General features: G+C 30.2%; 1 protein-coding gene across 1 annotated transcript; it reads left to right on the top strand.

The window, feature by feature from the left end:
- Window positions 1-3,601: 3,601 nt before the first annotated feature.
- Window positions 3,602-12,280, top strand: LOC129968255 (G-protein coupled receptor 83-like). The gene is made up of 4 exons (XM_056082111.1): window positions 3,602-4,057; window positions 6,020-6,316; window positions 10,068-10,286; window positions 12,242-12,280. Exons 1-4 carry the CDS (start codon window positions 3,602-3,604, stop codon window positions 12,278-12,280), a joined length of 1,011 nt encoding a protein of 336 aa, XP_055938086.1.
- Window positions 12,281-16,348: the final 4,068 nt, after the last annotated feature.

The following is a 16,348-nucleotide window of genomic DNA, read 5'->3' as shown; positions in this document are numbered from 1 at the left end:
TTCGAAACATTTTATTTATTCGTCAATTTTTTTTACTCTATTTTCTGAATATGGCCGTTGGTGTGTTTTTCCAAAACTTCGGGTGAAAAAAACAGAATTGCGATTTTTCTTGCAAATGATAATAAAAAAAAAGAAAGAAAGAAAAATTTTAAATCAATTAATTTTAAACTCAAGCTCAACAAACTTTGTCTCTGCAAACACATATTTCAACTTTGAATAGGCATTATTTTTTTTTAACTTATTCTAGATATTTTTATACGCACTATTCGAAGCTAATGTTCTTTGATCTTTCAGATAGAAAGGGGTCGCAAAATAAATGCGATAAAAAAAAGAAAGCGAACGAATCGAATCGAATATTGACTTTAACACATTCTATGAGAGACTTGCTAAAGTTGTTTTTATATTTGCGGGTGACATAATTATTTGCCTGGAAAGTTAAGAGATAGCATAGATCTGAGATGATTCCCTCTTGCAAAAATAGAACAACCAGAAATATATTATATCTGTTAAAGCGAAAAAAATAACATTCGCTTCTGAAAGACTATTCGTTTTTAACATATATATTTATAAAAGAAAGTGCCTTTATGATTGTCTGAATTGCCCAAAGAATCTATTTCACTTTCATTTATGGAATTTTGAACACCTCGATACAATATACCTCGATGCCAAAATTTTGAAATTTAAGGTGGAAAATTTTTATTGAATATTTTATGTTGTTTTGGATGATTTTTGAATCATTTGACTTATAGCATTTAGTGTGATTGTTTTAGATAAAAATTTTGGAATACCATTATTGTTTAAAAAAGAATTGGCACTAATCGTAGGAAAGAGCATTATATAGAACAAACAATTTCTATTCTATTAAATCTATTTTGAACATCTAACTTATTTAGCTTAATTTTAAGAATTCTTACATCCGACATTCTAGTTTTGATTTTGTTTAAAGTTCTTTGAGATAATAGTTGAAATATTTTGCTTAATTAAAAACAAAATATCATTTTCTTAAATCGATTTTTAATTGTTTTTTGGATGAGTTTAAATATAAATCCGGAAGGGATTTTCTTCATTGACCTAGCAACATGGAAATGTTCTAAGAATCTTGAAAATTACTGGTATTTACGTTAAATAAAATCATTTTCTCTAATCATTCTTGTTTCTTTTTCTCTTTTATTTTTAACACTTTTTGCTGTGAAACTTTTCAGAACGCAGCACTTCTGTTGGCATCATTCATATATACTCGTCCTCAAAGATTTAAAATTGCTTCTATTCTAAAAATATTTTTGCTTAAATATCCATATTATTTTAATCTTATTAATGCAGATAATGATCGTCCACTACTCGTCCGATTTTTTAGTGCTAAACTGCAAAGAACGAAATTCTTTTTGAGAGAAAAAAAATGAAAATACTTCAAAGAATTGTGTGTTATATTTCTGGCCAAGTATTTAAAAGAAAGTAAAGCTACTATAATTCTATGTGGTATGAAAACAATAGGATTAAATTGGATTTAAAGTATAAATAATATTTCAAATCCGAATGTATTAAATTTCGAAATTTTTCAATTATATTAAATATAAGTTATTCCTATTAAAAATTTAAAAACATTAATCATCTTCTTACAAAATTAACAAAATTCAATTTTTGCAGGCTGGCTCTGACATGATGTTCGGTCATAATGGCAGACATTTAAGTAAAAAGAAATTGATTTTCAGCGAAAATGAACTGTCATCCTATTTCTTTTCAATATTATGCAAGCGAAAGATTAGCTAGAGAGCGTGAAATTCAAGTCAACACATGTCAAAATTTTGATGTAGAAACTGCAGATTAAATGATTCTCCAATTCGGTCTAGACTACAGATTAAATGCAGACTTTTCTCTCTATATATAATGTTCCATTTGATATTTAATATACATATATGATCAATGCTAGATGTCGATTCATGGTTTATCGCATTTGCCACCATTTGGTGCTGTTTTGTTCTAAAAAATTATTTTCGTACGTAAATATTATAGAGTTTGAATACCTCAATTCTGATTATTTTTAGTTGTAATGAAATACTAGATACTAAATTAATCTATTATATATTTTTACTTCAACGTATACGAAGTTTAAAAATATGGAAGTATTTCAGTCGTTAAAAATTTCTATCCTGATCTTTAATGAATGCCTATAATTTAAACTTCCATGACTTAAAAAATATTTTTGAAATTAGGTCTGTCTATCAATGCGATAATGTAAAAAGGAAACGATTTAGACTGATGAAATCTAATTTCTGGTCTTTGCACCGAAATTGCAAATTTTTTCAAATTTTCGATAAAATATGTCTTTAATCTGTTTGATCGTATATATATGTAAGATAATTCAAAGCCACAAAGAACTAGAGAGATGAAATTTGGCATAGTGATTTATCAATAGAATTATAGATGTGTATTAAATTCTGAAATTAATTCAATTGGTTAACCAATTATTTTTTATTTAATTATTCATTTGTACATTAATATGACTATTCAAAAACAATAATTCCCATGAATCAAATTTGGTATGTGTTCTACGCATTAAGATGGAAGAAAAATTCAATCCATCAGCGTTAAAAGAAATACAAAATTCGTACTTGATTTTTTTTTTAATTCTATAAAATTGAGATCAAAAGGCGCCATCTTGTGATAATTTATGCAATCTTTAAGAAGAGAATACTCTTGATGGCTATATTTATTTTTCTTGCATGAAAACTTAATTTAAGAAAATAACAAAAGCTTATTGCAACTTTTTGTTAGCCATGAATTATCAAATATTACCCATATTGCGTTGAATCTAATTTAAAATACATTACACTTACCTTTTTTTGTATTTTAATTCAAGTATTAAGAGAAATTCATTGTTAAGAGTTCCTTTTTTTAAATTATTCTTTAGACTTCAGATTTCGAGATGTGTCTTCAGTGTTTATATATTAAGTTAAAATTCTTATGCATTTTATTTTTGTTTTATTTTTAGGTCTGTTATGGACATTGACAACTGAAAAGAAAACTTGAGCGAATTGACATTTCATTGCTTGATATCTAATTTAATTCTCTGCTACATACCAAATTTTTGAAATTATTTTATGGATTTTTATAGAATAAATCTAATCTTAATTTTTTTTAGAATATTTGATTTTCGCACATATCTAAAGTGATAATTGTAAGATTGCTGCCCTTTTCTGAAACTTTATAACTTCCTAGGCCGATTTTAAACCTATGTTTTTATTAACTAAAGAAACAAAAAGTATGAATATATTTCAGTTATGTTTTAAAAACTAAAATTCTTAGAAGAATATATAAACTAATATTTGGTTTGTAAATTTTGGTGAGTTGTTAATTGCACTATTTCTTATTTTTAGTTTTTATAAATGGTCATCAGTTCATTCTAGTAACTATATGTTTACTTGAAATAAAAGTTATTAATACAAAAAAACGAAACTCTTTTAAGGATTTTTATGGTAATTTTGAATTAAAATTTTAATTCCTTTTCATTTAGCCGTTTACCAGTTTACATAATAATATAACATATTGCTTCAGAATTAATTTAAGGCAGTAGGGTAAAATTTATTTGTTATTGATTTCCAAAATGAATGCAACAGATGTGCTCGCTAATGTAACAGAAGAATTTTCAGCGAGCACTCAAAAGAACAAATTCTGGACTTCTGTTTTTGGCAAAGAGTCAAGAATATCTGCAAAAGAGGTCCTGATCATAATCTCATATAGTGCTATATTTATAATGAGCACATTCGGAAATCTACTCGTATTTAGTATTGTTATTCGTAATGCAAGTTTGCGGAGTGCCAAATACGTTTTCATCGCCAATTTGGCTCTATCAGACCTCTTGATGACAGTTCTAAACATACCTTTCAACGTCGTCGGATTACTTCTCAACAACTGGCCTTTCGGTGACTTCATGTGTTCACTGGTACCACTAATGCAAGTGACTTTTGTGTATGTTTCAACTTTTACCATGACATGCATTGCTGTGGATAGGTATCGCATTATCAGTAAGCCACTAAGGCCCAAAATGGCACCAATGCAAGTAAGTACTGATTATCTTGAAACTAATTCTTTTTTTTAAATATTTCTTTGAATGATAATGTATAGTATATCATGACTATAGTATAGTATCAACAGATATAACTCCTCATTGAGAACAATCTTAACTTAAAATTAAGAAAATAACCAACCAATCCAAACTAATTATTTTTGCTGAATACCTATCAGTTTAGTAATGTAAGATAAGTGTCTGTACGCATATTTTTGAAGATCTTAATTTTTTTTTTCTGTGGGAATATGTAGCTTACAAGATGCTTCCTGAATGGAACAAATTAGGTAGATTCATATAGGAAGGCTACCTATTGCAATGGTTCTCATGACAAGACCTCGGAGAAAATTTCTTCATTTCTTCACCGATCATGGTTCCTAGAACTCAAATCTTCGTTCAAAAGTAATAGCCTTAGTAATGGCCAAAGTAAAGTTCGTAAATGACCTATCTAGCTCAAAGGGGGTGGAAATGGTGGAGGGTGGAAATTTTCATTTCGTTATAACTTTCTTAATATTGAAGATATAAAAATAAATCCATTTAGACAAATTAACGTATCATTAAGACGAACAATTTTTATATTTTCGTCCTTGATTTTTCAGTTCTTTCTTTAGAGTTTATGCAGTGGGTACAAAATAAAATGTGACTCATTAAACATGGTTAATATATATCAGTAAGCTCATGCGATTTTCCAAATGACTTTGGCATCCAAAAACTCTCAGGAACTTCTAAACTCTATTCATACAAGTGAAGAATGGATGTGTGCACGCTGTACCTGATTTACAAATCGTCATCCTAATCTTCTTCGACAGATCTGTGAATATCACCGTATATTGCCATGTTTTTGATAAATTTCCAACACATTATTCTACTATTTGTATTCTCATCTGCACTCCCTTCGATCTGACAAAACTCACGTCGTATGTGATGAGTCGTGACAAAGTGTGATGAGTCAAACTATGCCGTATGTTGATGGGTTATATGCTTTGATTGCATATAATTAGCAACCAATATGCCTAAGCAATACTTTGATACGTTCTACCCTTTCCTACAGAAAAAAAATTACTTTAATGCTAAGTCCCACATTCGTATAAAGACATCGAAATGCTTATTCTGTGCATCTTTAAGGCTTTGTATTAATTCAGAAAAAAGGACGTTGATAACAAAAATAGCAAGCAGGATTTTCAAATACAATATATACTAATGATCAGTCTTCGGGTTTCAACCGATCACCATATTTTAGTAGTTACAGCAACGATCAGTACGAATGCCTGCATGACATTGGCAAGCAATAGTTACGAAATATAGATCTCCTGTGTGAATCTAGCTTTTTCACTGAATCTATCGTAAGAATATGCTTTTTAGATATTTTTTACGAATTCATTGAAACCGAAATTTGACAAGGAACTAGAAATGTAATTACAAGATCACATACCAAACTTCATTGATTTAAGTCATACGTTTATGGATTATTGTGCTTCCATGCATGCGGAAATACGGACTGACAGACTTGCAAATCTTTAACAGATTTGATTCAAATTTTTGGTAAGAATTTTAGATTCTAAACCTGCGTATCAAATTTTATCTATCTAGCTGTTTCCATTTGTAGTTTTCAATTGCACTTAAATAGTAAGACAGACAAAGACTTCCTATGAACATATTTCGTTCAAAATTTGATAGAAATCTAAAATCCGATTTAAAATCAATATACCAAATTTCATCTGTCTAGTTGAAAGCGTTTTTGAGCTATCGTGTTCACAGACAGACATAATGCCCCCCCAAAAAAACATAGTATTTTTTAGTTTCAGAGAGGTCTGAAGTGTTGACAATTACAATACTTTTCTATAATTCATACATGAGGAAATAAAAAATAGTATTGACAAAAGAAATGAAACACATGATATTACCTCTTAAAACTTGTTTTCAGTCCAATTTATCAATGGTTATTTCTTTATCTAGGCTTTCAAAACAATTATATGCATATGGATATCAGCAGCAATCCTCTCTCTCCCACACGCCATCTTCAGCGAAGTCGATTCCTTCTTCACCTACAGACCTCTCACTCGCTGTCGATCCGTATACCCAGAGAACATGAGCACCTGGATTACGCTGGCCACATTTATCACTCAGTATATCTTGCCCTTGTCAGTCACTGGAATCCTCTACTGCATAATCGTCGCAAAAATTTGGTCTCGAAACACTCTGGGGGTTGTCACAGAGGCTCAGCTCATTAGTCAAGCGAAATCGAAGAACAAAGTAAGTAAACAATGAATCTTTTCTTTGAATTTATTTAACCATTTCTTTCGTTTTGAATAGTGAATTTAACATCCCTCTTTTAAAATAAAGGTATTAAAGGCCTAAAGTCAACGTCTATGTAGTCCAGCAAGGGTGTAGAGTGTAGCAAAAGCTTTCATAAGTGTATCGTAGCTTAATTTAAAAAATTTCTTATTATACACTAATTGTCCTTGGCGACTACCTGGTGTGTCAGAGATACTGATATGTTTTAATTAAATTGCTTGGACATAATTCCATATACATGATTTCGTCAAATGGTCATTTATTAACCCCTTGACACACGAATTTATTTTATTTCCTAATTAGATGATGCATCCTATCTGTGGCATTTACTGTTATTTTAATTCCTATAATAATATAAGGGGCTTTGAGATATTGAAGCATTTCTGAATGATTTTTGCATTTTAAATTACCTAATATTTTCATCTAATTGAAGATTTAAAATTTAAAATTCAGTAATTCAATGTACGTTTCAGACACGTCATTGTATGCGAAGGGGTTAAAGCTGTGTTATTTAAAAAAATCTTGTATATTTTCTGTTATTTCTGTACATAAACATTCGTATTGGAGATCATTTAGTTTCATGGCGTCATGATATTAACCCTCCAGCTGCTTATCCCCCCGATTTCCGCTGGTTGGCAATCAGTCCATTTTCTATTGAATCCCGCGTTTTCGCAGTTTAGAGTGTTTATTTTTACTACAAGTTTTTATTATATCATATTATTAACGTGCAACATACAGTATCAGTTCACTTTTTTGAAAATTATTTGAACTTATTTACAAGCATCGCATCTAAACTGTGATTTTAAAAAATTACCCAGAAGTTCTAAAAAATTATTAGAAGGTTAAAAACGTTATTGTCTTTTAAATATTTCATCTAATTTCATATTATTGTAATTATTTTTATTGGTTACGATAACTACGCAGATATAAACAGAATCCTTCTTCTTCAGCTTATAGCAATGAACGAAAATCTTGTGATTAAATATTTGATGAAACAACGAAAAATATTTGAATTTCAGGGCAAAAATGTAATTTGTTGTTAGAAATTAGGCAAAAAAAATTAGAAAATTATTAAAATTCAGAAAATTCTTCCCCGATTATTAAATTAATATCATTACAAAAATATTTTCTTTTATAAAAAGTCCAAAATGCATTCTTACTTCTCTTTATTATCCAACGAAGCACAACATAAAGGTACCTGGTTAGATAACAATTAGAGAAAATTAAGGAAAACACCCACTGTTTATAGCACAAGTCTATTCTTGTCATGAGAGAAGTTATAATAAAGCAGCAAGCAAATAATCAATTTTCAGGGACATGCTTTAGCAGTCCTAAAAACTTGATATTTTTTTATTGCAATTAAGTCGACTTTTGCAGATTTAAACAAAATTATTTAGTTAATAATAATTATCAAACAATAGCTATTTCAGAGAAAATTCAACTCTTCTTAGATATTAACACACTTTAAATTTCAGATATATAATGTTAGTTTTACCTCTTTGCTCTGTGGCGGAATGTAATGCGCGAGGATAGAACCTGAGACCTTGTGGTTCGCAGTCCAGTAACATAACCATGATACCAAAACAATTGCTCGGTAGCAGAGCTGTTAACTGACTTATATGCTATTCACCACAGCTCAAATCAAAAATATTATATATTCAAGATTTTCATAAATCAATACTTGATTATACAAATTTGAAAAATCTAAGAGACAATTATGTTCCAAAAATATTAATATCAATATCAATATCAAAAATGACGTTTTACGTGCACAAAATTTATTATTTTAAATTAATAGAAGATTTAAACAGAATAAAAAATAATAACTTCAGCTTTGCTGCTTAGCAGCATTACAGTTGCTTGAAACATGCATTGAGTTAGAATGTCCAGTATAGCGGACATGTATTTTGATTTAAATATTTTTACTAAAAAAGATGAAATCCCGCACAAAACATTATATAATGTTCACCAAACACTAATAAATTATCACAAAAATATTTAAAATGGTAAAAAAAAAATAATAATAATAATTAAAACTAATAATAGAACAAGAATTTATTTTTGAGGACATAACTAATGTTTCCAAAAAAATAAATAAATTGCCAATCCCATAACGAGAAATTTTTACAAAGATAATCAATAGAAAAAAAATAGAAAATCAATGAAAAAAATAGCAAGAGATTTCATCAATTATTAAATAAATAACAGCTGTTCAAGGGTTATTTCAATAATTCTGTTGGATTTAAGGTACACATGATTCATATACATATAGAAGTCATACATAGTCTGTTCTAATCTGGTTAATCTGGTTAAGGATTTTCTTCACCGGCGGGTTCTTTTGTAGTGGACGTATAGTGAAGAGAACATACCATCAGCAGACGTCAGTAGAATACAACGACGTTTATTTACACGAAGAGACGAACACAAAGAAGACGAATACACAGACGCCAAATATTTACAGCCGAAAAGAAAACCGAATCCAGGACAGCACACATTAGCACACTACAGCAGACAGCAGCTAACAAGTAATAATCGTCTACAGTGCACGAAATGGTCAGACAGAATCCAGCAGGAAAGGGGATCCTCGGAGCTTCGCTCTACGGTCTCTCCAACAGCTGAACTTCTCACTTTAGCTGCCGACTCACTACTTTTCACAAATGACTACTACACAAAAAATACGACGCTTCTTCCATGGCATGCAGCAGTTGAGCACTCGCTGCACACAACGCTGGCACTCCGCTGTTTCTTCGCTTTCCTCTCGAAGACTCATCACTTATCGGCTACTCCGACTACAATTCACGACGACAACTGTCAATGACACACACAGCTTGAGAGTGCCGGCCTTTTGTGGTTACCGGGAGGCGGGGCTAGAAGCTTCTAGACTAATTAGGCGTATCTTGATTCCTAACGGACGAATCGATAAAATTCCCGAAGTTTCCAGCATTATCCATTTTATTACGAAATTTGTCGCCAAGTTTGTCACCAAGCTCTGGGATAACTGGCTCGGCATCCAGCAGCATCCAATACAGATTACTGTTCAACGGTCTTTCTTATGATGACACTATTCGTGCTGGGAAGCAAAATTACAGGTTTGTAACAATACTTAGTTTCTGAACAATCTGTAGTAGGCATATACATCTAACAAGAAAAATGTTCTAAATATAGTAAAGAATACTATTTTATGTAATTTGAAACAATAAATGTTCTGATGAATAACGAATTTCATAATTTTTTACAGATTCTTGGTCTGATGAATTACATTTAGTAAAATATTCTTGAGAAACCTATATTTTAAATTAAAACCAAGGGTCACCCTATCATGACTAAAACTGAATAAGTCGTAAAAATTTGAATTTTATAAGAACGGGCGATTTCAGCTTATTCCATTTTACTGTCTCGAAGAAGATACGCTAGTAAGGGCTCGGTGTTTCTCTAAGGCTGATTACTCTAAAATTATGAAATAGTGTTTGGATATTTATCTCGATAATGGGGGTGCAAGGCATTGGCAACCGTTGATGAGATATCTAGGGACCATGTTATCTTATGAAATTAAAAAATGACGAACCAGTGGTTGGGCTGGTGGACAGATTCTTTAATTTTCATAATTATTATAAATATATAAATACATTTTCTTATATTCGTAAGAAACCATTATTTTTCTTGCCAATTATTTTTTTAATTTATAAATAATCCCTTTTTTATATTACAGACAATCAAAATGTTGATTCGTGTGGTGATTGTATTCGCCATGTGCTGGTTACCGCTGAATGTGTTCTACTTACTTCACGAATTCAATGCTTTCCAGTTCATCTACAAGTCATCAACTCCCACCACTATTTTTTTCATCTGTCATTGGCTGGCGATGAGTTCCGTATGTTACAACCCATTTATTTACTGCTGTTTGAACGAACATTTCAGAGAAGGAGCTGTAAGCTGTGTTAACTGCATGCGGAATTTAGGAATGAAATTGAAATTTTAGGGTTTCAGAGGTGTATTATGGTGGAAAAGAACTTAAGGATCAGCAACCTGTAGCTAGGAAGCAACATAGGGCTATATTTAATATAGAAAATGTCTTCTCTAAAGTCTTGTTTATATTACTCCAAGTTTACATGGGATTTAATGGAATCTAACTAATGGCACAATTTTCACAGTGCATATGCTATCATCTGTTCACTCGCTGTCCTATGATATCTGTACACTTACCAACATTTCGCAGGACACATCAGACTCTCTAGGTTTCCGGAGGCAACAACGTATTTTTGCGTTTTACCACGACAGGACATACGACGCATTAATAGCTGGATCTGTACAAGACAAGGAACAAGACTTACTCATGTTCCAATAGCTAATTTTTAAACTGTTAGAAATAGATATATAATTCCTATTAGTAAAATACTTTAAATGATGTAAAGAACTTTATGTTATTTACAGTAACATGTGTATTGGTGAAAAAAAATTAAATAATATATATTCAGTCCCCTGGTCTTATCCATTGGAGGATTTAAACATTTTGTAGTTCTAAGCAGTGTACATTAAAACGTCCTTTTTTAAATCATGAGTCAACTTTATTTAACATTAAATTGCATTTTTAATTTAATCTAAATACTAAGATTTATTTTAGTTAATCTTTTTATTTTAACAACAAAGTGAAAATGTTTTTTATTTATTATTTAAATATATATTATAAAAAGTAATTAAAATTATAAAAATTGCTGAAATGAACTATAATTATAAATGTAAGCATTTCATTATTATAAAAGATTATAAAGAACTAAGACACTTCAAACAAATATAAAATCAAAAGATATTATTTTACTGGATTTGTCCAGTAGATGAAGTAATCAATGAATGATTAATATGTATTAATATAGCTCGAACTAGCACCACCAGCTGATTGGTGAATCGTCCTCGAAGCGACAAGTAAAATATTCCGAATAAAAAAGTGCTGTTACTGGAGGAGATAATATCGATGAAGATAATATCGGTAGGTTAACATCGATTAATTGAGGCACCAATATTTTAAGTTTTGAACTAAGAAGGAATCTAGGTGGAACATTAGATACACTTTTTGAGAGGTTTGAGGGCTACCAGGATAAGTCGCAGAAGAAAAGTAAGCTCTGACGCAGCTGTAGCCCACATTGATAAGGTTATTCAATATTTGGGCGAACAAAATCTTACAACACTTTGTGATAAAATTGTACTGAAAAAAAATGTCTCATATACTACTGTCTTCTTTTTAATCTCTTTTATGTATTTAAATATACTTCTCACTTTATTGTTCTCGCGTAGTTGTGGAAATAATTATATTTTCCGCATATCCAGATAGTTGCTACTTTTTATTGTTTTATCTGAGAGGGGAGGTAGAGTCCATACAATTTGATTTGCAACACAAAAAATATTAAAGTTTGGTGAATTTCTCAGCAACTTCACAATTTCTGGGTGTGCCTCATTGCTCTAAACCAGAGGTTCCCAAACTTTTTTTTTCTCGTGGACCACTTTCAAAGTTTTACTATTTTCGGTAGACCCCCTGCTGCTAAATTTCTACTGCATTCCCAAAACTCCAAAAAAATATCACCCTAAATTGGGGGTGTTAAGAAGGAAAAAAAAGTAGCTCATTTTCTTGTGTCCTATTTATTAAAATAATACTTGTGGTTATACAAAATTATAAACATTTATTATTACAAACAATCAACAATTGACAAAAAATCAACAATGAACTCTGAAATGTAAATCAACAATAAAAAATAGTATTACTTTTAATGAGATGGATGTACTTGATGAATTGACAGCAAATTATCAATATTTGGCTTCAGTTTTGTAAGAAGTAATCTCAAATCTCCCCATTCTGTGATGTTCAATCTGCTCCTTTATTTTTGTTAACAGGTTCGTAACGGCACTATAACTTCTTTCGACAAGATATGACGAGGGAAACGCTATCAAAAATTTTCTCGCAATTTCCCACAGCCCAGGATATTTTTCGGGGATTTCTGCTTGCACCCAAAATGTTTGATAGCCTTTTTTAAATTTCACCTTCAGTTCCTCGCTGGTGCTGAACTCAAGTAGCTCCTCTTGTAATACCATATTCGCCTCTTCCGTTTCATCAAATTGGGTTATGATCCATGGTGGTATTTCCATCGTCAGAATATCTTCAAATCTATTTTTGAAGTCATCATGCAGGGCATTTAAATGTCGAGCGTATGTCTGAATATCCTCATCAAGACATTCTATCTGTGACAAGTGCGGAAACTGGGAGAATTCTCGCCGACTAAGATTTTGCTTCATTAATTTCAAGTTATCAAGACAAGCCGAAATTACACCCTTTGTTTTTATTAAATTAAGGCTGTCCCCTTGTAACTGCAAGTTAACGTCATTGAATTTTATGAAAAAATCTGTTAAGTACGCAATGTTCGCTTTATATTTGATCAGATTTTCTTTTAAATCTGGTGCTTTAGTTTCCAGACACTCTATCACTGATTCGAAAAGTGAGTAAAATCTCGATAAGCATGCACCTTTCGACAACCAGCGTACTTCAATATGTAATAGCAGTCGTTGGAAATCTTCATCATTTTCATCGCACACTAGTGCAAATAAACGGGTATTCAAAGCATTGCTTCTTATTTTATTAACTGCGTTAATCACAAATTGAAGCGATTGGTGCAATCTATCACTCAAATTTTTCGCTACAAGGTGTTGTCGGTTGCTGACACAGTGAATTGCAATTAGTCCTGGTATTATTCTTTTAAGATGGCTTATAAACCAAAGATATCGCCCGAACATGGCAGGATCTCCATCTGCTGCCACCGAAATAATGTTTGTAAATGGAATAGATTTTTCTGTAAAAAAATCACTCAGGACATTAAATATCGATTCGCCTTTAGTGTCGTGTAATTTTTCGTTTTTAGTGTTTAGTAATTTTTTGTGGACCCCCACTTACAACTTGTGAACCCCTGTTTTCTTTTCACGTCTACGTGGACCCCCGTGTGGTCTCCTATGGACCCCTGGGGGTCCACCTGGACCACTTTGGGAACCTATGCTCTAAACTCTTAACAATGTGATGATTCGCACTTCTCAATACATGGAATATTTCTTTATAAACATCAATACATTCTTCATATTCCAATGATTCTTGAAAGAATCTAATTGAAGATTTTTATCTTAGGTTTTAAGTTCTGAAGTAATTTTAAATGATAGAGATGGGATTTTAATCAGTTACATAAAATTTGACATACCATTTTGGGAGGAATTTCAATTTACAATCTCCAAATATAGTTGACTTCGTCGTTACGTCACCTACCCTATCCACCATTTTTTTCCCGAGACACTTGATCGGCCACTGATTTCTTTATGCATAAGTAACCTGCATCTTTAAATTGCCTATACTAACGCAAAATGTTCTTGTGACTAGGTAGATAACATGACTTCGAAGAGTACGTGTCAGAGATACGTGTAAGAGTACGTGGAGAGAAAAAAATCCTTTCAGATTCCAACACACAAACAGTTTCCCCTGTTACTGTTATCATTTTTAATTTAAAGAGTAATGTTTTACAAATGTGCTATTAATTGTTAAGCTATGTAAAAAAAAAAGTCAATTTTTTTTTTCATGTATTATCAGTATTTATGTGTGTTAAGGTTGAAAAAAAAGTTTTTAGGTTTTAAAAATGTATTTTCAAGTAATTCCAACATTTTAAATTAATTAAAAATAAATATTAGATTTTCATTACATTGAATTACGTTTAGTTTTGTTCCCTTTCTACAACGTTCTCTGAACCCTTGATCGACATTTAGACTCATTTCTCTCTCTCTCTCTTTTTTTTTTTTTTTTTTGTATCTGAACCACTTAGCATGAGTCTAGCAATTTTGTTTTAATTGGTGTAAAAAAAAAGAGGCAATTTTTCTTTGTTTACATTGAACAAAGACAAAAACGCGAGAGTTAAAGATATGACGAAAGAAAAAAATATATTCCACTTACAACCCAGAAATTTTCTTTAAATTGAATCTTAAAGATTTCTGAAATATTATAAAATTTAAGAAAAACTGATTAGGAAATGAAATCTTTATCATTAAAAAGATAATTTCTCACTCTTCAATTTGGAATATAAATGATTCAATTATAATTATTTCAGAAAATATCGCTAAAAAAGTTTGGATGTTTTTTGTTATTGTATTAAATATCTTTAGTACAGTAAATTTTATAGTAAAGTGATGTAGTAAGCAGTATAGTAAACGGCATGAGGAAATTCCATGTCATTGTAAAAAGAAATCTTACGGTAGACAAATGCATATATTTTCTGCTTCATATTACAGACTGAAATGCAGCAATCATTAACACATTTTTAATCATCAAAATAAAGGGGGAAAAAAAAGAAAATGTTCAAATAAATTTCTTTATTAGTCTAAAAACTGATAAATTATAAGCAGTATCATTTTTGGTAGTAAAAAGAAAATCTAAAACCTTGAAGCTCCAGGCTAATATATGTACATTCTAGACATTCTAAAGTCTAGATATAAGTAACAAAAATGTATCAGAATAAAATCTAAAGTGATTTTTTTTCTGCAAAACAACATTATAACAGAGTAAGAATTAGATATATCACAATATGTAAGGCACATAAGAACAATTAGTTCTTTCTAAGACACATAAAACATTGAGCATATTAAGCATTAAAGAAACAGATCTAAATATTTAAGTATATAATCGTTAATTTTTAACGAATGCATTTTAATAGAGCATATACACAGTATTAAGTTTAATTATAATCAATGTACATTACAGCTAAAAAAACCAATTAACTGTTATGAGATACACCTTAGAGAACATGTGTTCTTATTGAATCTATAAAAGTGCATTTCAAAAGCTCTTTTGTATCTAACAACATATTTTTAAAAAAATCCAATCCAAATGCTTTAAATTTTTTTAAAAGGTGATTTAAAATATAGCACTTCAAAATATAAAATGAAGGGGAAAAATATAAAATGTAAAATTCACCTGGTACATATACAAATACTTAGCTTACATACATGAAAAATATATATAACAGAATTAAAGCCACAAAAAAAAAAAAAAAAAAAAAAAAAAATCAGAATAGTAGAAAAAAAATTATGCCCAATAAAAACTACATTCAAGATTTAAAATTTTTTTTAAAAATAATTTATACATTAACTTTTCAAGGTTTTATAAAAATTATTTTATATTCTTTCGATATATAGCTTATTTCTTTATAAATGCAATAATGCATGTTACAACTATATTTTCTAAAAAAAGTATGTGTAACTAATATTTTTATTTTATCAAAAGCACATGATTTAAAGAATATAAATTGACTGCAATATCTTAGATTGGACTAAAAATATTAAACAATTATTAAATAGTTACAATTTGAACAAATGATCAATTATGGATATAGCAATAAACAATGATGATCAAATTCATACAGAATGAATCTGACATATCTAAACATCCAGGAAATCTGTTGATTCTAGTGATCTTTTGCTTTGAAATGGTCCAGCAATAGTGTGTAAGAATCAAATTATAAAGGTAAAAAGCCAAGGCAATTTTCTTGTGTTTTTTACATCCATTGAACATATCTCTGCAACTTTAACATTGATCACTATATAAGCTCTTTTACTTTCTCCTTCTCTGTTATTGAACAAGTAGGTTATTCTTGTTAACTTTTAAAACAGCTTAAAAATGAAATATGTATGAATTTTTCAATTTTGTATATGTCAATCTTCTTTTTCTTATTAAAATGAATGAATGCATAACAGTGTTATGCGGTCAGCTTTTCCTGTTATTCTTAAAATACTATACATTTGCAATATTCTTAAGGCATTTTACATATACTGACCATTTTGGTGTCAACAGAAATTGATCATGTCTCCTATTAGCAGTGTCTATTGCACGAAAAACAGTAAAATATGTAATAGAACTGTAAAAAACTCTCATGCAACTAGTTTATTCAAAGGAGGAGGAAAGAAAGAGAAAAAAAAATC

This window comes from Argiope bruennichi, chromosome 5 (genome assembly GCF_947563725.1).
Source record: "Argiope bruennichi chromosome 5, qqArgBrue1.1, whole genome shotgun sequence".
In the NCBI taxonomy this organism is placed as follows: domain Eukaryota; kingdom Metazoa; phylum Arthropoda; class Arachnida; order Araneae; family Araneidae; genus Argiope; species Argiope bruennichi.
Note: the sequence above shows the minus strand (reverse complement) of the source record. Positions and strands in the feature narration are given on the sequence as shown.

Excerpts from the sequence above, each read along its gene's own strand:
- LOC129968255 (XM_056082111.1), top strand. The coding sequence starts at position 3,602 with ATGAATGCAACAGATGTGCTCGCTAATGTAACAGAAGAATTTTCAGCG. Across the intron at positions 6,317-10,067 it reads AAGCGAAATCGAAGAACAAA|ACAATCAAAATGTTGATTCG; the intron begins GTAAGTAAACAA and ends TTTATATTACAG. Across the intron at positions 10,287-12,241 it reads AACATTTCAGAGAAGGAGCT|GTTCGTAACGGCACTATAAC; the intron begins GTAAGCTGTGTT and ends TTTTGTTAACAG.